Source organism: Sitophilus oryzae, unplaced genomic scaffold, assembly GCF_002938485.1.
Source record: "Sitophilus oryzae breed Bouriz unplaced genomic scaffold, Soryzae_2.0 scaffold_1497_pilon_pilon, whole genome shotgun sequence".
Classification (NCBI taxonomy): Eukaryota; Metazoa; Arthropoda; class Insecta; order Coleoptera; family Curculionidae; genus Sitophilus; species Sitophilus oryzae.
Window position 1 is genome coordinate 95,943 of NW_022146166.1, and position 25,019 is coordinate 120,961.

At 34.7% G+C, this 25,019-nt stretch overlaps 3 protein-coding genes across 3 annotated transcripts in view; 2 read left to right on the forward strand and 1 right to left on the reverse strand.

Annotated features, from left to right (window-relative positions):
• The window catches only part of LOC115877688 (extracellular serine/threonine protein CG31145), a 418,713-nt gene that overhangs the window by 41,136 nt on the left and 352,558 nt on the right, over window positions 1-25,019 (forward strand). The gene's annotated exons all lie outside the window — the stretch shown is intronic.
• Window positions 19,680-21,248, reverse strand: LOC115877686. Its single transcript, XM_030893953.1, has one exon. The coding sequence runs from the start codon at window positions 21,246-21,248 to the stop codon at window positions 19,680-19,682; it is 1,569 nt and encodes a 522-aa protein (XP_030749813.1).
• Window positions 21,480-23,285, forward strand: LOC115877687. Its single transcript, XM_030893954.1, has one exon. It carries the CDS (start codon window positions 21,480-21,482, stop codon window positions 23,283-23,285), a length of 1,806 nt encoding a protein of 601 aa, XP_030749814.1.

A 25,019-nucleotide genomic window follows, 5' to 3' on the forward strand; every position in this document is an offset into this window, starting at 1 on the left:
AATTTTTCATTAATATTTTCTTTTGTTTTTTCTTTAGCATATTATCAATAAGGGAACACTTACATCCATTGTTGATGGCGATTTGTTTAATAATATTTAACTCTTTTTTAAAATTCTCTGGGCTCAGTGGAAACATTACTAATCTATGAATTAAACTATGAAAGGGTGACATTTTGATTTGCCAGGATTGGTGTGATTGACTATGTATTACTATACTTAGTATACTTAGTATTGACTATTTATTACTACCACAGACACTGTAATACATAGTCAATCACACCAATCCTGGCAAATCAAAATGTCACCCTTTCTATAGTTTAATTCATAGATATGTTTCCACTGAGAGGCTAAAAAGAGTTAAAATTATTAAACAAATCGCCATCAACAATGGAAGTGTTCCCTTATTGATAATATGCTAAAAGAAAAACAAAAGAAAATATTAATGAAAAATTTTTATTCAAGCAATTAAAGACAACAATTATCGACTTTTAAACTACATAATTTAACAACAAAATATCAAATAATCTCAATAAAAGCAGGATGTAAAACTATTAACGTAAATAAAAGAAATTTAGGTCAAATTTTATTAAATAATAAAGACAAAACTAATGTCAAAAATAAGTCGAGATATAGGGTGGTGCAATTATTGTGATGCCGTGTCATAGGCCAAACAGGTAGAAATCTAGATATAAGGATTAAAGAAACATGTAAAATCTATTAATAATCTCAGCACCAGTTCTGGTCTTGCAACTCATTGTATAGTAAATAATCACACAATTATGTGAAAACTCAAAAACTCACATGAAGCTAAACTGAAAAAGGTAGACTGCTACATTGAACAGTTAAGAAATACTAAAATCTGTTAAAAACTGAAATAATGTTAACGACCAACAAGGATTTCTAAACACAATTACTATTAATAAACTCTCTCTGAACCCTGCTAGCAAATATGGATATACAGTGTAGTTAGACGATTAGTTAAAAAAACTCTGAAAAAAACAAGCCTCAAATATATGTAGAGTTAAAGTTACTCTTATTAAAAGTTTTTTGAAACATCTAAAAATGTGCTTTATTAAAATACTAATAATACAGGGTGTAGAAATTTTCGATTTTTATTTAGATTTTTTCCAAATAATTTCTGAAGTACCGTCAATATTTCGATGAAATTTGATGTCTGGGAGCTTCTTGACATGAGAAATTTGATTTAGATGTTAATATGACTCCTGTTTGTAGGGGGCGCCACCTACATGTGTTTTAACTGTTTTGAAGAGTTAAACTTGAGAACCAAACCAAAACAAATTTTTGTCTGTACCTGTATAAAATTTAAAAACGTCTCTTGGTAAAAAATGTCTCTTGGTAACAATCGCTACCAACAACCGTTCTCAAGATATTTAGAATGGAAATAGTCAATACATGTCATTATTGACAAAAAATAAACATGTTGAGTAGATAGTTATTTGACTAAAATGATAAATTTGGGAACTTTTGTTTTTTTCAAATTAGTCATAAATTTTTCTGCGAAAGAAATTATTTGGAAAAAATCGAAATAAAAATGAAACTTCTACACCCTGTATCTTCGAAACTAAGCATTTTAATACATACATTTATACGAACTTTTTTACTTATTTTTATCTGCAGAATATGCTGCTGAAGTTTCTGGACACAGTTCGGACCACCCTGTATAGCCTATTCACACTTTTTGTTCCTCAAAAATATTAATTTTCTAAAACACCACTACGCAGAATCCAAATGGATAACTAGCTTGTCAGTGATTTTTTATTTATAAAACAAATTTTCCTAACCGCTAAAAATGCAACCTGGTATTTTTCTGTTACCTATCTTGTTTGTATATCTTTGGTACAATAACGTTTATATGAAGTACTTTTTGTTACACGATAAACTTCTAATATGACATATAGTAATTATTTTACAGGAAGCGTTTATATAAAAACCATAAATAAACCATTTGTTGATTACCAACCGTAGGTATTGTTGCGGACCCGTGTGAAGTCGACCTAACCTAACTATATGTCCCGCCCTCAGATGACCTTAACATCGCATTAAAGAATAGACACGGTAATGATTCATTCGTTCGAGAAGAATCGAGTCCCACTGGAATGGACTAGTACCAAAGAGTAGATAAGACAAGAGACGACAGTTCGCGCGGTACCTTTCATGTTTGAGTGGTGGGGAGAGTGACCTCGTCTCGCTTGTCCCTTTAAATTTTCGTAATTTTTACGCGGGAAATTTAAAATAGACTATTATTAAAACTTGCCTGTATAGCTTGTAAATAGTTACTGTATGGGTAAAGAAATAAATAGAAACGAAAAAAAAAATGATTTTCTAAATATTATATAAAATAAATTATAATTAGAAACATATTTGTCGGGGAATAAAGATAATAAAAACAATATTTTGTATATCGTTTGTAAACAAGATAAAGTGACCAAGTCGATTTGTAAGAAATGTTTTATTTACGTGTATTTTTTTACATATGGACTTGAACAAGTGTAAAATCACAATGTGGAGTTTATGTACAAAAAAATAGAGTTGCTCAATTTTTTTTGTAAAAATATATTACAAGCTTCTAACCATGTCTTCGATCTTAGTTTAATAACTTCTTTAAGTCTTCTTAGTTTAATAACTTTTCAGGATCCTTTGGAAAAGAGTGAAATATTATGTTTGTCGAAGATTAAGACCTATTTTTGCAGTCTTTGTAAGCACACACATTGCCACCATCTCGTCTTTTCCTGCTACTCGTGTCCTGTTCAGTATTCATATTTAACAATATTTACAAATTAGTACGCAACAAAAACGACACTAAAATTAAACCTTAAAAACTCTCAAAACGATAAGATATCGAAAAACTCTGAAAACACACACTTTAAAAAGGCAAAAATGCAAGAAAACAACTAATCAGATTTGTTTATGTTTAAGCTTGATTAGCACAGCTGATTAGCGTCCTAAAATCATAGGTTATATTTTAGATTAGATAAAATACGCCGTTGTCAGATTTTGAGATTTTATCTGTTTATCTTTGAAATCGATCAACTTAGTCATTCTGTTTCTTTGATATTATCAGTACATTGCGAAAAAAGAACCTAAACCAACCTAAACTAAAATTTACATTTCCGTATTAACATACGTTACTTATATCCTTCTTATATTATTAATTTATTTTCAGAAAATCTTGTTTATTTTTCAAAGAAATATACTTGGCAACAGGCAAAATGGGACTTGATGGGACCTTTAAATTTTAATATATCTGCGTCTCTCTCGCGAAATTCGACTTCTTTGTTCACTGTCGTCTCTTGTCTTATCTACTCTTTGCTAGTACATACGAGAACATTCGAAAACCTTCTCTACGCACCTAACGATCTATGGACTATTCTAGTGTTCTTTACCTGTCGGTATAAAAGCCGGCGGCTGTGGCCTACAGGGGGCAGTTATAAATATACAGTTGACGCGCTAAAATTCAAAATAAATTCTTAGTTATAAATCGTTTGTAAATAGTTCTATAAGTCTTTTATCGTTATTGTTTTTGTTAATTAGTGTTAAATAAATAGTGTTTAAATAAATTGTGACTTTCTATCCACACGGAACCGACGAAAAACGTAACAGTATATTAGTATAAAGTAACGCTTAAATTAACAATCGAAAATTCAGGATAACATTTTGTTTTTATTTTTGTTATTCACAATTTTATTTGTTCGTATACCATAAATCCTATCAAATTACATATTTCTTGTAATATCTAATTTGTTTTTAATGTTTTAATATATCAGAGAGAACAATTACTCGTTTGAGAAATAAACAAACAATAGGGTCTTTTTCACAAGAAGTGTTTTTTTGTGTTTGAAAAATATAATAGCGTATAACAAGTATTGCAATATCTTGTTATGGAAGTTGTTATACGCCTTAGAAACGAATGCAAATTTACCAAAGCAAGAAAATTAATTAGAATTTGTTAATCTTTATCTATTATTATTTTAATCAGAAAAATATAGAATCATACTATAAGTAAAAAAATCCTATATGGGTATTTCGCTACTGCAAGAAAATCTACAAAATAAAATAGTTATTTTTTGTAAACACTGCTGCGTAAGCCCCATACTCACACTTCGCTCCTTCGTCCCTTCGTTGCGTTACTTCACTTCGTCACTTCACTTCGTTCCTTCGTCCCTTCGCTTCCTTCCTTCGTCCATTCGATGCTTAGAAATTAGTCGATTATGCAACAACACACCACAAAATATTTTTAATATAGCAGTTACATGTTTATTATGAAATACCTAGTAACCCCTAAAATTTTTAAAAAATCCGAAAGGCGCATAATTTTTATTTTATAAAACTGCAATTTTTTGTCGTGTCAAAAATAAAAGTTGGATTTTAATAATATATTTTTTTAATAAATCCGAATATTTCAGTATCATGTACAGTATGAATGTACAAGGCGAGTCAACGATAGAGTAAAGTTTATTATGTAATTTATATCGAAACTATGAAATATGACATACTAATTAAACGTTGATGTAAATCCCCATTTCTTCAGATATTTTTGTAAAGGCATCATGCACACTATTTCTATTTTTTTATTTTTGTCGCTACGATAAATATATGGACATTATTAGTTGTGTGATATTATTTGTTATTTCCTTCCATTTTTAAGACTATTGTGTGTGATATCTATTTTTATATCGACTGGCGATTGCTAGATGTACAGGGTGTCCTATTTTTTTGTGTTTTATGGGGTTTCTGGTTTATAAGTAGAGATATAAAGATGCCGTTTTCACGTCATTGTTCTACTTATTATGAAACTAAATATGCTACACACAGATTTATCCTAGCCTTCTTAGTTCAAATTTATTTCTGATTTCTTTCTTTCATACTTCCTATTTTTTAATTAGTAGAAATTTTTGCAATTTTCGATAACCTTTGTATCTCGATTATCTTATAACTTATCGAAAAGGTGAAAAGGGTTAGTGATGGGCTGTGGGTAAATACCCAATTTGTAGATAAATAAAATCTGGGTCTGTATTATACATATATCTGTACATTTAGATGAACCGCCCAATTTTATAAAAGGAGTTTCCGACGACCGCATAGTAAATACCCGGTAATTATACCGGGTATTTACTATGCGGTCCCGGTATTAACCGGGAATAGGAATATACCAATATATATTAGAAATATTATCCTGATATTACTGGAATATTTCTGGTATTATACCTGGTATTTACTATGCGGTCGTTGGAAATACTTATTAAATTACCTTATAAAATTAGACTGTTCATCTAAATGTACAGGTATATGTATACTGGATACCCTGATTTTGTTTTGTTCTACCCATTGAGTATTTACCCACCGCCCTCGCCCGTGTCTCGTTTTTCAGGTAGAATGCAGTGACGAAACTACTGTTTGACCAGCGGATCTGAAGCTACGGAAGGAATGCGAGAAAAAAAATCGATATTGCCACGTTTATCTATAAAATTGCAAAATAGCCAGACATGAACTATAAATTTAATATATTTTTATTATATATAATGTGTTTAGCATATATTCTGACGTATATTACTAAGGAATTTTAACGTAGTTCATATTGTTCGATATGTTTTATTTAATAACTTATTTCTTTCGTTCTGTATAATCTGCTTATTATGAAAGTTGAAAATTTTTCAACGATATCATTGGCAAACCGGCATCGCCGCGCATGGCCGCCTATTCATCGAACATGATTGGCGAGAGTACGTCACAGGATTTGTTACTACGCGGTTGCCATGGCTTTTACGCCTTTCCTATTCGCTTGCTTTATCCCCAACTTCACGGTCTCTTCTGAAAAGAGTAGGAATATTGAATACTATTGAAATATCCAGTGGCGGTGTAATTTTTTTGATCATTATTACTTTATTTCATTATTTTATACCGGTTATCCTAAACTTTATTCCTATATTTTTCGTATATTTGATAGTTAAGTTGTGTTTTATTGTTTTGTTATCTTGTTATAATGTTTTTCGTTCGTAGTTTTTAATTAGTAATATCAAGTTTGATCGTATATTTGTGTTTTAAAATGAATAAATTTGTTAAGGGTAAGACGCTACATAGTTAGACAAGAGAAATAATAGCTAATTTATATAGGTAAGTTAATAATAACGTGGATGAAATCTCATTTGGTTTATTTCCTTGTGTTCATAATAGGGTTTGCGACGAAGAAGCTACAGAGAGTTCGCTTAAGTTGCCGCTTAAACGTAAACTTGAGCGGATATATATTATACCGGAGTTAGCGTATCGGCTATAAAAAAAATCACACAGAAGATAAAAAAAGGCTGAAAACTAATCCCGATAAAATGATATCCAGCTCTGGAAAGAAACGACCACGTGAGACTGCTGTCGAAAAGGTCGACGACTTTTTCGAAGTGGTCAGGAATTTGATAAATAGATTTTATCTCGAATTCAAACTCGTCCCCACAATTAGAAAGCGTTTGCAAACATTGCAGGAAGGATCAAATTTTCCTTTTGCAGGGGGGTTAAAACGCTTAGGGGGTTATTAAAATCAAATGAATTTTTTTGGCGTAAATGTCAAAATAACAGATAAATAAATGGAGCGGCCCATTATATTGCAGAGAGAGATATAAATATATACGCGAAATTCGAAAATATAGCCAAGTATTATCTATTTGAATGAAACATATGGGTAGACAATGACCTAACCTTTAAAAACTGCTGGCGGAGCGATACCATATCTGGTGTAATAGGCAATATTGGATCTACTGGTGAGTAAAATTATGTTTTGTTTGCGCTTCCAAAGTTAACTATTTTCAATATTTTTTTTTTGCTGGAAATAGTTATATCTAAAATTATGTATTATAGAAAAAAATATAGTTAGTACAGATATATAAATAAATATACCTCAAGACTCAGTCTTGATCATCTGCTAATGGCAGACATGGTTAGCGAAACGTGCGTTCAGTGTAAAATTAAAAGTGTTTTGGTGTATTGTACTGATTTAGTGTTTTATTTTGCTGTGTAACACCAAAGGTTCCAACCCCCAGCTGTAATTATTTCTTCTATTATATTAACAACACAATAATAAAATGATTCAAAATATTTAAGGGAGCTTTAATAAAAGCTTTTAGTGTTTATCTGCTAACTCAACAGTAACGATTCAAACAGCAGAAAGTTTTTTGAAAAAAAATATTAATCTGAGTATTATATTTATGATACACATTATTTTCATATAACACCGTACGCCCATGCCTATTTTATGAATGAAATTGGGCGTGTTTTGTTTACAACTGCGTTCCCCTGCCGATACCCCGTAGCTACAGATCCGTTGGTCACACTATAGTTCTTCGTTGGAAGCTGTCTATTTCGAAAAATTACTCAAACTTATGTTCTTTTTTTTAAACAGGACACTATATATTATTTTTTATTTTATTTGCCCTGTTATGAGTTTTCTAAAATTATAATATACTCTATACTTATTTATTTAGGTAACTGCTAAACGGCTCTTATTTTATTTAACTTAATTTTATCAGATAATTTTGCTTTGCATCGTGATATTTTGATAAACTACACGGAAACTGAACTTGTGCTGCTTTTAAACAACATGCTTTCAATCAGAATTATATTATAACATAACTATACATAAAAATTAGCTTGGAATAGCCAATATCCAACATTTTACGTCGAATAAATTAGATGATTGTTTTGATTACCTATTACCTAATCCGGCCGACTATTTAATAAGTTACCTAATGCATTTTTACCCCGTTTATGAAAATAAGTATTTTAGAAAGCCCGTAACAAGGAAAATAAAATAATATACAAAATATTGCATTTAAAAAAACATATAAGTTTTAATCATATTAAAAAAAAGACAGCTTCCAACAAAGAACTAGTTACGTCACTGCCTTCTGCATTCTACGTGAAAAACTGTACGGGACACCGTTTTCACCTTTTCTATAAGTTATAAGATAACAGAAATACAAAGGGGATCGAAAAATACAATAATTTCAGATTCGCCCTGTATTTTAGGAAGTAAGATAGCTAGGACATATCTGTATGTAGCATCTTTAGTTTCATAAAAAAGTAACATCGTAATGTGAAAACCGCATCTTTGTATCCCGACTCATAAATGAGAAACCCTGCAAAACACACGAAAATGGGACACCCTGTACAGACGTACTGCCAAATCAAGAAATCAACTACGAATGAAATCCAAGATCGATTTATATATTTTAATATTTTTTTACTTTTCGTGATAATTCCTTTGTTACTTCATCCAAAAACCGACAGTACGGGGAAGGAGCGTTTTGAGGAAGTAAACGGACGAAGGAGCGTTTTGACGAAGGAACACACAGTCGCATAAAATCGACAATTTCCCATAGTAAATATAGGATTTTTGGACGAAGGAACGAAGTGAAGTAGCGAAGTGTGAGTATGGGGCTTTAATCCAACGGAAACTACTTGTCAGAAGTTAAGTTTACTGGTAAACAAATTTGCCTAACGAACAAAAAAATGCTTAACGTGTCGGAAAGTTTATCTCTTTCCGTCGTCGGAAGCAAAAAAAATACAAAGAATTAAGAAAAAAACTATTTAAAATATTTAAATGTGTAGACGTATCTGTTTAAAAAAAAACTAAAGTGTTCTCGAATAGTTGCATTTAAATATTTTAAATAGTTTTTTATGAATAATTTAATAATGATTTATATTAGTAAATATGCAAAGAGAAATACTCTAAAATTTCATGAACCTTTTTTAAATTAATTTTAACAAGGCTCTTGTTCTTTTAAAGTTTCGCAAGTAAAAGTAGAATGTGGGAAAAATAGACCAGTCTTAGAAATAATGCTTTATTAAGATCGTTTAGTAAAACAATGAAGAAAGATATGATTGTTAGAGGCGGTTCGTTATACTAATTAATCATAAAATCGTTAACAACCATTTTACGGGAAATATATATATTACTTAGAAGGTGTAATTAGCTTCAGTTTGTTTATAATTTTACGGGGTTTATCTTAGACAAATATTATAAATATATAGACAAATCTTCCTGTGCAGAACGAAAGTATCCATCATACATATACAAAAATATATAAACAGGAAAATGTTTCTGTATCGGAATATCGAACACTTTGTATATTTAAGAATGACTAAATAATTAATTGACTTTATTATTTTCTAGGTTTTGTGTAGATTATTGCAGCAATAATCTTCCATAAACTAAGGTATTTGGGTTTGATGTTGTTTAAATTATAATATATTAATATTTTTTGTTGTGTGTGTTTTTTAACTTAACACTACCTTTAATGTTACTTCTTTAACATAAAATAGATTATAGTGTTGCCTTTTTTCAATGCTAAATTTGAACGCAAATATTTTATATTTACAGGCACTCAGAAAGCTAAGTTATTGTAAACGATGCTGTGTACAATAAAAATTAACATATATTTAACGTTTTCTATAAGTACCTTATACACAGAAGTGTTCTAGAAAATGTTTAAAATGTAAAATTAAATAAAGAATATATACTTTACCTAAAAAAAATAATTTATTAAATAATATCATTGAAATTGTTAAATGTTGCAGATCCAATATAATATTAATCTTAAATTATACGCTCATGAAAATTAGGTAAAATACACGAAACATATAAAACATAAAATATGACAAAAATTACTCTAATGTTCTCTATGGGTATCTGGGAAACTACTGGAGATAGAGAGTCGGTTAAATGGGGAACGAATTGCAGTTTTGTGAGGTCATAAATATGCGCCTTTCAGATATTTGAAAAAGTTCATGGCCTACTAGATATTTCGAAAAAATCAAATTTTGGCTATTTTAAAAATTTGTCTCTAATTCCATTATAATCTATTTTAGACAATAAGTTTTCAGATAAAAGTTGTAGATAATCACATCCCTAATGAGTTTGTTTCTCCGATTTTTTCTAAAGCCTGTCATTTTTGACATATGACACAAACATATGTTTTTTAAATGGAAACCATAGTTGCCCACGACTTCATAAAAAGCGCCATATTTTAAGCTTTTAATAATAAGTAAACGTTTATTTAATACCCCTTATTCTGACCAAATTCTGTTCAAAATAAGGGATACTTTTCCCGTATACGTATTTTCATGACGGTTCAACGATAATAATACCAATGTGAAAAGATATACTAAAACAAATAACAATGAAAGCTTGGGTTTTCCAGAACTGTTTTGGAGGGTTATTGTATTTTATTTGTTCAAACTTTTAGGTTAGCTAAACAGCAGTAACATTCCCTGAAAATGATAGGGCTGCTATTTGATTTAGTTTGTTCCATTAATCATAAATATTTGCTTAAAATGCATTGGTGTGAATTATGTTTTTATTTTTTACTCTGTTATGCTATTTACTATTGAGCCACAGTAGTATGATAAACATATTTGTTATTAATTATTAAAACAGGTCAAATCACATACATTTTTTTAGAATAAACATAATCAATAAATGTTATAAATTATATATACAGGGTGTTTTAAGAAAGTACAAATATTTTCATGGCTGGTAGATCTCGATAAAAGAAACACATTTTCTCTTTACCGTTTTTCAAATAAGTCAAAAATCATCGAGTTATTTTACTTTGAAAATTTCCAAAAAAAATGTTTTTTTGCTTAAATTGGGTTTTCTTTCTTGTAAACTAAAATCTACTACCTATGTTGCCATATTATCAAGAAATTAACTTTTTTTAACTCAAAACTAAAAATTATTAATATTTTCTCAAAAAATTCAAAATTTTATTTTTTTTGGGGGGAAAAAAACTTCAGAATCGTAATTCTGGGGTGTGATACCGATGTATAGTCTGTCCAACGAGAAGACCCTTGACAGTGATAGATGTGTCTGTCATTTTAATTTCAAAGTAGTTTATTTTATTTTACAAAGAAATAAGTTGGTACAACTGGAACGCATAGCAGGAAATATTTAAAATTTGATTGACAAGATGACAAGTGATTACTTCAAAATATTGTGAATAAAACTGTATAAAACTGAAAAAATGTAATCGAGTTAAGCTACATTCGCAATCAATTCGCTGGCCGAGTGGTACTTTGGCACGCAAGCTTATCATATGTACTTCAGTGTAATCATTCACAACAAAATTCGACGCCAGAGTGCAAGTTGAAGTTGGATTGAAAGCTTGCAAGCTGCAAACTTCCACTTCAGCACGGAATTTTCGTTTGACAATTATGACAATTTTGACATTTAAATTTTAATAATTATTTTGTTTGTGTTGTTATTACAAGCCATTTTCCTGTGAAAAGTAAATATTTATTATTAAAAGAAAAATGAGTGAAGTGGACGCTATTCATATTTTATTAGGACTTGTGGCTTTGCTGTTAAAAAAACGGCAATTATTGTTGCAGCTCAATAATTCGCTTGATCGTAAACCAAGGGGTTTACCAAAATCCAAAAAATGGGGCGTCCGACCCATATTAATGGCGAGAAAAAGTTTTGGGTGCTACGAAAATCTTTTGAGACACATTGCAGACACACAGATTGTAGAAAAAAATCATCACTAAATGACGTTCTTGTTTCCATTTTTCTAAACATAAAAACTTGGAAAACTTTAATTAAGAACTGTTCCGGATTTTGCCTCTTCAATATGCTCTTCCAAAATTAAAACAAACAACTAACCTAAAAAAATGTCAGGAGACGTTTAAACACGCGTGCGCAAAATTCGACTTGAAATTTGTTGTGAATGGTTAATTTCGTGCCGACTTTAATGTCGAATTGCCACTTGGCCAGCGAATTGATTTCGAATGTAGCTTTATTTTATTTAATAAAAACGGTATGTGTTAATACAAAACAAACAAGAACAAGACACTACATACCAAAAAAATATAAAAAAAACTATTATTTACTTTCAAGCTTTATGAAACTACCCGCATTTATGATTATATTTATCAATATAACTTATGTACAAATACAAATTTGTAATATTCCACAGGAATAAATAAAACAACATAGGTAAATAAAACAAACTGTTTTATTAATAATAACACCTACCAAATTTTATACCTTAAAAGTTGATTAATTAACTTTAATCTTAATTTTTTTAAACCAGTACCTTTTGACATTATTTTTCTGCAGTACTAAAATCCATTATTTACCTATCGTGTGATGTCGATATTTTACAGCTATTCCAGTTTTTAGTATCTGTTTAGTTTGATCCTTCTACCATATACGAGATGCACTTATCTACGACGAAATGGTATACAAACTTTATCGATGGCAACTTCATTGGTGTATAAGACTTTCTGCCTGGGCAGCGAGTATTAACCATAAACTGTGCTCTGGGTCTACAGTTAATTTTCACTCGATTTTTCCTCCACTTGACTTCAAAAGACACAACACACACGTAATAATACGAATCAAAATGCATCATCTTCCAAAACGCAGGGTATTTAACAAAAGTTGACACAAAATTATAACCTATAATTTGGCAAGACTTTGACAAGCGTCAAAAATGACAAAAATCTAAAGGCGAGTTCATACGCATCGGCGTCCGTTTGTCGTTCATCGTTCCGTCAAACCAATAAAATTGAAATACGATCTGTCATTTTTTAAATAAACCAATAAAACTGGTTAAAAACAACAAGACATAGATAAATGAAACAAGTTTAGATTGGAAAGTGCCCATAAGGACAATGTAAACACTATTTGGCGCTATTCTTGCAACGGTCGCGACCCAAAACTTTTGAAAATTTCGGAGCGGTTCGGCTCATGTTCGGCTTTTTCCGGAATTATATCGCCAAATATTATTTATTCAAATTTATTATTATTTTCTTTTAATTTTATAAATAAAATACAGTGTGTTGCATACAAGAAACTTTATTTTATATAAGGACATGTATAAAATACCTATGAAACATTGGAAACCGACGTTATGCCCCGATCCACGAGGGTTTTTGCAGTTCACACTTCGCAGCACAGCTTTTTAAGTTTTTAATGCCACTTTTTCACAATTATCACCGGTTGGAGTAAATAAAGCTTGAATTAAACTCACAAGATAGCAATAATTACTTTGAAAATGGACGCTATAAACACTTTTCGGAATTTCTTTAATGAGAGCGGTTTAGATTTTGAAAGATTTTATAATTTTTGAAGATTCTGACTTTGACAAGGGAAAATTATTTCTGTTTTTGTTTGCCGTTGTTCTTAGCGACCGCTATAGCAGCGCCAGATCGCATATAACGGTCGCGACCCAAAATAATTTCGCGACCTAAAATTTTTACGGGCTTTCCAATCTAAACTTGTTGCATTTATTTATGCAACAAGACACGACGCATGACGGATTTATATTTAAACCCATCCATAGATAACTTAAAAATTATTAGAAACTTTTTTTAGTAAAATAAATAGATTGGTATGGGACGTCATCTGCTTTTCTTCTGTCGAAATCTTACCTGAGAAAAAAAAACAGAGTATATACTAAAATATATTTGTACTTATTTAAGACTCACCCTGTATATTGGTGACGCTTAAATTCAAGACTGATCCAAAAAACTTTTTTAACAATGTGCGGGCAATCAGTTTAATGATTTAAACTTATTTAGTAGTATAGGGTGTCCCATTTTCATGTGTTTTACAGGGTTTCTCGTTTATGAGCAGAGATACAAAGATGCGGCTTTTACATTTCCTTGCTACTTTTTTTATGAAACTAAAAATTCTACACATAGATTTGATTTAGCTTTTTGTTTTTAGTTCCTGAAATACAGGGCGAATTTGAAAATGTTGCATTTTTGCACCCCCTTAGTACCTCGGTTATGTTATAACTTATCGAAAAGGTAAAAACTGAGTCCTATAGAGTTTCTCGCGCAAAATCCAGTGGCTTACTACTAATTTTTCGCTGGGAATTTTTGAAAAATGGGTCAAACTTATGGTTTTTTTTAAATGGGACACCCATTGTTATGAGCCGTTCTAAAATATATTATAATCTATACTTATTTTCATAAATAAGGTAAAATATGTATTACTTAACTTTATAACATAAATCAACATACAGGGTGATTCAGGCTTCCGAAAAAGCTCTATATTAGGTTTTTGATTTGTGAATTTCATTTCAATTTTTTTACATAATATGGGAGCAATGGTAACGCACATTTTGAAAATATTTTTGTAAACATACAGAGTGATTCAAACATATTTTCAAACCAAAGTTGTATATTTTTAAATGGAATACTATATATTTTTTTAACTCTGTAGCGTTTTTTAAACAACTACCACTGCGAACGGCAGCTTTTCATCGGAGAGCAGTCGTGGATAAGGTATTTCACTAGAGAGAAAATTAATCAATAATAATAAACAAAATATATATAGATATTGGGCGCCAGGCATGTACAGAGAAAGAAAACACAGTTGTATAATACTTAAAACTAATGACTATTTTTATTCGTGATGAATTCTGATGGTAAATAGCATTGTACAATTAATATAATTATTATAGTGGTTACTTGTTGAGTAAAACTATATATGTAAATAATATTAAATACGTTCTATGAAAAGACTATAAAGAAAATACAAGGCGTGTAACGTTATAGAAAATATAGGAAAAGTAGCATTACTTTATTTAAATTGTTAAATTTATACGGTGTTAAATCAGATGTGTTGCAACCTGTAGATTCTAGAATCTATCTCGTTATTCATCTGTTAGTATAGCGTAATAATAATGTCTATAGAAAGTAATACTATTACAATGCGTGATATTATGAAATCTAAAATCTAAATCACACTTTTACTACTGCATCGACATAAATATCCTTAATAATCTAACCACTAAATATAGTCTGTACGCTATTGTTTAAAATGTACGTTACTGTTTAAGACTGAAAACATTTTAGATGTTAAATGCAAAACTAGAACTTAAATATACACTTAGCTGTTCTTTTATGTAACCCTGCTTCAAACAGTAGCAGCGCGAGGAGGTCTAGCATCTCTGTACTGTCTGTCGGCGATCCAGGCTTAGAAATGGGGGTGAAGCAGCACGGGGCTCAAGCCACATCCACGCTGGGGCACTCTATGTGTAAGACAAATCAATCCTACTGGGGACACTTGTCCATGGGACATCCGTCCATAAGATAGTGGCACAAGAGAACACTACTAGGACCTTGAAAAATAGTCCATACCTTGGACACTTGTCCGTAAGACAATGTCCGTCCGTAAGACCCTAAGAACACGAAACTCTTGTTTAAAATCAAACACCGATACTTCCGAGGGCTCAATAAATAATAAACAATCTGTCCTTTCTTCCAAATGACATTCTGGAGGACAAAAGCAAAGGGACGCCAACGTGCTAGCCAAATACAAATACAAGTTGGGACATCCGTAACTCTACCCTAAAAATATTCACTAATAATATCGAATCTAAAAGGAAAATAACTCAGCTTTACCTGTAGCTTCGAAATGGCAGCTGATTCAGATAATACAGCCAGATTTAAATGACCACCATTTCTCAACACTGGGACTAATGGCGTCTAAGAGGCCAAACGGTCCAACCAAAAGTGAAGTTAGATCCCAGAGAATTGACAGAAGCGATGTTGACAGCGCGCGCTCCCACAGAGCGATACCAGGGTTGTGTCAAACAATAACAGGGTTGTACCAAACAATAACAGGGTTGTGCCCAGACATCATATATCATAATCAAAGACATGTAACGAACTAAAAACGTTACAACTCAATGGATTTACCATTAAGTTTTCATTCCAAAAGCACCATAATGTCATATATTATACTGAGTAGTGTTTCAAATAAAATCATTTTAAAACTAAATTTACTGCTTATTTAAAGCCTTCTTAAAATTCCAAATTCGAAGAATTTTTTTTAACAGGAACTATCTACTGTATAACAGTGCCTTCTTCAAAATTCGGTCTACCATAATTTGCAATCTTGTTTGATATATACAGGGCGAGTCAAAAACTAAATGTTGTATTTTTCTCAGTATCTTAAATGGAACACCCTGTATTTTGTATCATAATCGAACAAGGTTTTGATTAATCTTTTTGTTTTGTTAAGTACTTACTATACCTAAAATCGATATTTAATAAGAAAATTGTGTTTTTTTGAAAATATAAGACATGATAAGACTTTCAAAACAACAATATCAAATACGTCGGGTATTTCAAAAACCAAGAGCGCTAGAACAAATCTGTGTGTAGCATCTTTATTTTAATAAAAAAAACCTGACACCCACGCATTTAAGCAAATACTGGTATACACATAGGAATATACTTTACCAGCTTGCAAAAAAAAACAAAAAAAAAAGATCCTATTAATCCATTCACCAAAGACCAACAACGCATTAAAACAACATTCACATCCACAGATATAACCTAAATAGAGACACTAGCAAAAAATTCTAATGATGCCCAGTCTTACTATGCTCGCCCATTTCATTGGCGGACCAAATGACTCCGATCTCCCCTATGAATTTACATTGTGGCCAAATCCATTAGCGGCCAGATAGGCCGCCAGGGCGGCTTAATTGTGATAGGGCAAAAGGGGAAGGGGGGTCTCCAGGGCCGGCCTGATAGTTTACGTGGCGTTCATCAGTTCATTCAAAGAGGGAGATATATGTCTAGTTAAAACTATTTTAATTAAAATGTAGAAACATTTGACTTAAGGGTGGGAGTGCGTCAGGGATGTATTTTATCTCTTTTCAACCCCATCATATTTTTCAGATTAATCAACCATTTCCAATTATGGTTACGCCAATTATACCCATCGCAGATTTGGCTTCCTCTAGGTCTCTGAATTCCTCGTGGGTATCATGCTGTAATTCTTATGGTCCATCTCTTGTCCATCCTTCTTGCCAGTTGTCCGTCCTATCCATTGCCACTTAAGGGGTTTGATTCTGTGGATGATATATATTACCTCGATCTTTTATCGTATCTAACAAGAAGCTGTCTAGCGATGGGATATATACCAACCACATGGAGAAGAGCAAAAGTAATCTTCATACCCAAAATAGGCAAAACTGACTGGACAAATCCCAAGTCATTTAGGCCTATTAGTCTCACATCGTTCATACTAAAAACCTGTACAACACTGTACCAATTAACGGAGCTAATACAGACAAGTCTGGATAGCAAAGAAACAGCAATTTGTGCCTTCTTGGATATTGCGGGGGCGTTTGACAATATACCACATAAGGTGGTCAGGCGATCTCTAGAAACAAGAGGGGTGAACAGAACTATTATTCGCTGGTTTTGGGAAATGCTGTCAACACGAACAGCAGAGGCTCAGATGGGCACCAAAACTGTAGCTGTTAAAACAACGCAAGGAACTCCACAAGGTGGAGTAACCTCCCCTTTGCGGTGGAGCTTGGTGGTGGATGAACTACTAGACGAATTAACTCTAGCGGGAATACAATGCATTGGGTATGCAGATGACATAGTCATGATCGCTCGGGGGAAACATGAAGGCACCTTGTGTGATATTATCCAAAGAGGACTCCGTATCACTGAGAGATGGTGTAGAACTGTCGGGCTGAGTATCAACTCAGACAAAACCGCGATAGTGCCATTCACCAGAAAGCGAAGTCTGAAAAACTTGAAAAGAATCCAACTAGATGGAAAGGAAATACTGCCAACACAGGAAGTTAAATACCTGGGAATAACCCTGGACAGTAAACTCCTGTGGAACAGGCATATTAAGAACACTACCAGCAAAGCCATAAAGGCTCTCATGATATGCAGAAGACTGGCCGGAAATAGATGGGGCTGCTCCCCTAACATTTTGCGCTGGATGTATACCATGATAGTAAGACCCATGATTACTTATGGAGCAGTTGCCTGGTACACAAAACTAGAGCAACGGACGGCAACGGTCCAACAGCAGCAATGGAGGTCATTCTAGATCTAATACCACTGCACATTGTCATTGGTAGATATGCCAATGCGACAATGATTAGAATGGTCACTAACGGAATTAGTACTGGGAGAATTGTCAGATCAGGGGCTTGGAACACCCTCAAAAAGGAAATACCACTCCTGGGACGATATATGGACTCCCAGTGGACGATATGCCAAGAACGTACAACTTTGAGAAACATCTCAATGTAGTATTGAGCAATAAAAAGGATTGGAAGAGCGAAACGCTTGCCCAGCAATTAAAAGACCATACCATAACTTGGTATACTGATGCTTCCAAAACCAATACGGGAACAGGGATCGGAGTGTTTGGGCCGAGAGCTAAATACTCCGAACCAATGGGCACTTACCCTAGTATCCTACAGGCAGAAATCTACGCTATCGAAAGATGCGTACAACTTATCTTAGATAGGAACTATCGGAAACAAGAAATAGCCATCTTGTCTGATAGTCAAGCAGCGTTAAAAGCGATCAACTCAGTATCAATCAATTCGAAATTGGTCAAAGAATGCATTAGAAGCTGAATAAATTAGGCAAAGAAAACAAAGTCCTCCTACTCTGGATGCCTGCTCACCAAGGGATAGAAGGCAATGAAAAAGCAAATAATCTAGCTAGGAAAGGAGCGAACACTCCACTAACTGGACCAGAACCGTTCTGCTTTCCAAGTGGTAACCAACTCAAGGCGGAACTCAAGAACTTGGAAGATTCTATCCGCAACCTGGAATGGAAATCTTGCAACGGTCTAAGACATTCGAAGAAGTTTCTGAGGGCTTATGATCAAGAAAAATCACAGATCTTCCTGGGTTTAAGTAAGAACAAACTTCGGATTGTCACGGGGTTTTTAACAGGACACTGTCTCTTCAATGAACACCTCAGTAGATTGGAACTAAGAAGAAACGGCGAATGCAGATTCTGTGGGGAAGATGGGGAAACACCAGTACACCTTATCACTGAGTGCGCCGAGACGACAACCATTCGTGCCATGAATTTTGGTACGACTGATATTGGAGATGGAGAACTACCCTCTATAAAACCGTCCCAGATACTGGCTTTTGTCAAAGCCCTGGGACTGTATGATGAGTTATGACTCAAGAAAGGGGGACACAATGGATCTGTAAGGTCGCAGTGATTAACCCCCCTCCCACTCATTCTAAATTCTGAAATTCTAAAATTTATCGTATCTATTCTATTCTTTTACGGTCTTTCTTGGTTATTTCCAGCATATTTCTTACCATTGAGGATTGTGCGACCTGCAGTTTTCTTATAATGTCCGTTTTAATTGATCTCATCTATATATCAGTCTATTTTGTAATAAAATTTAAAAAAAAACACTGTGTCTATATAATAAAAATGTCAAAATTTTTCCAGATAAAAAATAAAAAAGGTAGAAAAGCCAGAAACCATATACTTTTCTCACAGAGAGACCTAACCAACAAAAATTTAAAAATTAAGATATTTTGCGGTTTAAATCACCTACGGACACTTAAATGAAATGGTAAATTTTTAAATACCATAAACTGTACTTACTAATTAACAAATCAAGAACAAATCATAAATTGAAGAATTTTGGTTTTTCGGGTTATTAGGCCGTCGTCGGTTAGAATTGCTTCCTAACGTTTCGCTAGCACGAGTGGCTAGCATCTTCAGAGGTGTGTTTGCTCCGATTGCTCACACTAGACTGATGCCTCCGCGTCGGCGTAGCGCGTATTTATGCGTCGGCGGAGGGGGCGTGGCTTGTTCGGGTGGTAGTTCTTCCGGAACTGGTCTACTTCTCTGTGCTGCTACTTTGGTCCTAGAGTCCTAGATATAGCTGGATGCCAAATTCTGTTAAGGTAGAAAGTTTCTTCCTTCCTGTTGAAATTATTTGGATGTTTGTGAATTTCAACAGCTTCCCTGACCAGACGAGGATGATATCCAGATGTTGTGGCAATGACTTGGGTGTCTTCGAATTGGATTTTGTGGTCACCATCTCTTAGAGCATGTTCTGCTACGGCTGACTTCTTTGTTTGCCCTAATCTGCAGTTTCTCTTGTGTTCCGTAAGTCTCGTTCCTACTGAGCGTTTGGTAGTTCCAATATATACGCTACCGCAGGAACAAGGTATACGGTAGATCCCTGCAGAGGATAATGGTTCTCTTTTGTCTTTTGCTGGTCTTAAGCAGTCCCTTATTTTTCGGGTAGGTTTGTATATGGTTTTGATGTTATGCTTCTTGAGAACTTTACCAATCCTATCGGTGACCTGGGAAACATATGGAAGGAAGGCCTTATTAATGATGTTTTCCTGTTCATTGGCGTCAGGTCTCCTCTGCCTAGGTGCCAGCGCCGCCTTTATTTCTCTGTCATTATAGCCATTGGCAAGAAAGGCTTTATTTAAATGACTTAGTTCCTCTTGGATGTGTTCATTAGCACAGATACGTCTTGCCCTATTTGCTAATGTTCCGATAATCCCCTGTTTTTGGCTTGGATGGTGATTTGATAGTTTGTGTAAGTACCGGTCTGTATGAGTGGGTTTTCGATACACGGTGTGATCCAAAAGGTCGCCATTTCTCTTGACAAGCACATCGAGGAAGGCCAGTTGGTTGTTTACTTCGGTTTCCATGGTAAATTTTATGCTCGGGCTCTGCGAATTAAGGTGATGAAGGAAGTCATCTAGGCTGTCACGTCCATGTTTCCAAACCACAAATGTATCGTCCACATAACGAAACCATACAGCGGGCTTCAGAACGGATGACTCTAGCGCTTTTTCTTCAAATCTCTCCATAAAGAAATTAGCAATTATTGGGCTGATTGGGCTACCCATTGCGACACCTTCTGTTTGTTCGTAGTAATTGCCGTTCCATAAGAAATAGCTACCAGTCAGACACACTCGGAAGAGCTCCGCGATGTCAGGTGGGAATGATTCCTTGATTAGATCCATTGACTCGCCTAGGGGTACTCTCGTGAATAGAGATACCACATCGAAGCTTACCATGATGTCAGATGGTTCCAGTTTTATATCTTTTAGCTTTTGGACGAAATGCGTTGAGTCCTTCACATAAGAGTTTGTGTTGCCGACTTTCGGTTGTAGGATCGTAGTCAAGTATTTAGCTAAGTTGTAAGTAGGCGATCCTGGAGCACTCACTATCGGTCTAAGTGGGACACTAGCTTTATGAATTTTTGGTAGTCCATAAAGGCGTGGTGGTTGAGCTTCCGAGTTAATTAATTTTGATTTCAGATGTTCCGGGAGTGAGGAGGCCTTGATGAGTCTGTTGGTGTTTCTGACAATTAAGGCAGTAGGATCCTTCTTCAGTAACTTATAAGTCTGGGGCTCCAGTAGATCCTCGATTTTGGACCTATAATCCTCAGACTTCATTACTACCGTAGCATTCCCCTTGTCTGCCGGTAAGACCAGAATGTCCTTGTCAGCATTCAGCGATTTTAGAGCCTGATGTTCTTCCCTCGACAGATTACTTTTTGGAGCCTTAGCAGTTCTCAATATGTTGACCGTTTCAAATCGGATTTCGTCTGCGATACTGTTAGGAAGGTTACGTATGGCAGCTTCTGTTCCGGCAATAATGTTGTAATTTATATCCTTACCGCCAACATGCAACCTGTAGACTGGGACAAGATTGACGGAATAACATACCAAAATATGCAAAATGAATTGGAAAGAACATCAGCTCGCCAGAAGATCAAATATGAAAAACTGCAACCAAAAACCAAGCCGGAATATAGGATATCTCTTGAACCTGCTCGAACCGTGGTGAATCTCACAGATAAGACCCTTACGACATCAGAAGTAACATTATTAGCGAAGGGAGGAAACTTTGCCATAACACCGAAAGTGGTTCCAGTGGAAGACATTATTGCCGGAACAGAAGCTGCCATACGTAACCTTCCTAACAGTATCGCAGACGAAATCCGATTTGAAACGGTCAACATATTGAGAACTGCTAAGGCTCCAAAAAGTAATCTGTCTAGGGAAGAACATCAGGCTCTAAAATCGCTGAATGCTGACAAGGACATTCTGGTCTTACCGGCAGACAAGGGGAATGCTACGGTAGTAATGAAGTCTGAGGATTATAGGTCCAAAATCGAGGATCTACTGGAGCCCCAGACTTATAAGTTACTGAAGAAGGATCCTACTGCCTTAATTGTCAGAAACACCAACAGACTCATCAAGGCCTCCTCACTCCCGGAACATCTGAAATCAAAATTAATTAACTCGGAAGCTCAACCACCACGCCTTTATGGACTACCAAAAATTCATAAAGCTAGTGTCCCACTTAGACCGATAGTGAGTGCTCCAGGATCGCCTACTTACAACTTAGCTAAATACTTGACTACGATCCTACAACCGAAAGTCGGCAACACAAACTCTTATGTGAAGGACTCAACGCATTTCGTCCAAAAGCTAAAAGATATAAAACTGGAACCATCTGACATCATGGTAAGCTTCGATGTGGTATCTCTATTCACGAGAGTACCCCTAGGCGAGTCAATGGATCTAATCAAGGAATCATTCCCACCTGACATCGCGGAGCTCTTCCGAGTGTGTCTGACTGGTAGCTATTTCTTATGGAACGGCAATTACTACGAACAAACAGAAGGTGTCGCAATGGGTAGCCCAATCAGCCCAATAATTGCTAATTTCTTTATGGAGAGATTTGAAGAAAAAGCGCTAGAGTCATCCGTTCTGAAGCCCGCTGTATGGTTTCGTTATGTGGACGATACATTTGTGGTTTGGAAACATGGACGTGACAGCCTAGATGACTTCCTTCATCACCTTAATTCGCAGAGCCCGAGCATAAAATTTACCATGGAAACCGAAGTAAACAACCAACTGGCCTTCCTCGATGTGCTTGTCAAGAGAAATGGCGACCTTTTGGATCACACCGTGTATCGAAAACCCACTCATACAGACCGGTACTTACACAAACTATCAAATCACCATCCAAGCCAAAAACAGGGGATTATCGGAACATTAGCAAATAGGGCAAGACGTATCTGTGCTAATGAACACATCCAAGAGGAACTAAGTCATTTAAATAAAGCCTTTCTTGCCAATGGCTATAATGACAGAGAAATAAAGGCGGCGCTGGCACCTAGGCAGAGGAGACCTGACGCCAATGAACAGGAAAACATCATTAATAAGGCCTTCCTTCCATATGTTTCCCAGGTCACCGATAGGATTGGTAAAGTTCTCAAGAAGCATAACATCAAAACCATATACAAACCTACCCGAAAAATAAGGGACTGCTTAAGACCAGCAAAAGACAAAAGAGAACCATTATCCTCTGCAGGGATCTACCGTATACCTTGTTCCTGCGGTAGCGTATATATTGGAATTACCAAACGCTCAGTAGAAACGAGACTTACGGAACACAAGAGAAACTGCAGATTAGGGTAAACAGAGAAGTCAGCCGTAGCAGAACATGCTCTAAGAGATGGTGACCACAAAATCCAATTCAAAGACACCCAAAGTCATTGCCACAACATCTGGATATCATCCTCGTCTGGTCAGAGAAGCTGTTGAAATTCACAAACATCCAAATAATTTCAACAGGAAGGAAGAAACGTTCTACCTTAACAGAATTTGGCATCCAGCTATATCTAGGACCAAAGTAGCAGCACAGAGAAGTAGACCAGTTCCGGAAGAACTACCACCCGAACAAGCCAGCCCCCTCCGCCGACGCATAAATACGCGCTACGCCGACGCGGAGGCATCAGTCTAGTGTGAGCAATCGGAGCAAACACACCTCTGAAGATGCTAGCCACTCGTGCTAGCGAAACGTTAGGAAGCAATTCTAACCGACGACGGCCTAATAACCCGAAAAACCAAAATTCTTCAAACGATGGCCGCGAAAGCCTAAACTACTACAAATCATAAATTAATCAAACTATACCCGGATGGCCCTATAAAAAGTAAAGAGTAGGGTCGTACTTAACTTTTTTTATAATTATTGGGTCCCTATGAGTTTCCACATGTACAACAACCTTTAATTAAGCCATAAATATATTAGTAAAATTAAATCAACTAAATAATTAATAACATTACACAGGGTGGCCCATCGAAAACGTTCCGCAAGGCATAACGACCAGAGTATTTTTTTTTAAAAAAATCCAAAAACACGTCGAATTTGTTTGTGAGGGGGACAACTTTTGCAAGAAAAATGATTGAAAAATCTTCAACCCTCTAAGCGGGGGTGTCATCCCCCAACATTTTTCAAATAGGAAGGGGGGTCAAGTGGCGCCGCAATGAAAAGAGCTTTCTATTCTCTATATTTCCTCGCTTCGTTTTTGAAAATCGGTCGAGTCATGGAGAAAATATGAAGGATTGAAATTTGAAAAGTTTATTTAAACCTTTATCAAAAAAAACAACCATTGGATACAATATGCATTTATTTAATGTAAAGTTCACAGTGTATAACAATTTTGGGGAATGCCAAGACTTAACGGTTTACTTAAAGAAGTACTTACAGGAACATCTTCACTCTGCGCTGTCCTCTGCTAACGGACTGATAACGCGAATTACTGACCGTAATAATGCGACTCACATCAACGGACTAACTTCTCGACGCTCTTCAGCATACATTTTTATATTTTCTATCCCTCGTGGTCATCGCCGGTTACGTCGTTCAATCTGTTTTCATCTAATTACATTCACCCGGCTATGAATCGAACTTTGGTAGCCTGCGTTTGATTATCGACCCGAGATTGTTGTATTTTAATTGTTTAATTATTAATGTTATTTAAAAACATATCTGGGTCGATGTCATGCAGGTAACCGATCTCTTGGGCCTATATCAATTTGTTTTTTCCCAATTTGATCTAAACCCAAGTTGACATCTATTTAAGTCTTGACAATATCATTAAACTGACCTACAATAGGATTTCCAAAAATACCAAACCACACGTTCAATTTCTGAGGGTTTTGTGTGTGCACCTCGTGAAAAACCCTGGGGTTGTCCTCAGCCCAGTACCGACAGTTGTGCCGATTAACTACACCGTTCAAAAAGGAACTCATCCGAAAAACACACATTAAATAGGAAATTATTATCATTCGCCACTCGTTCACTCATAGTTTCACAAAATAGCAAGTGACGATCAAAATTGTCTTTGTTAAGTTCTTGCACCAACTGAA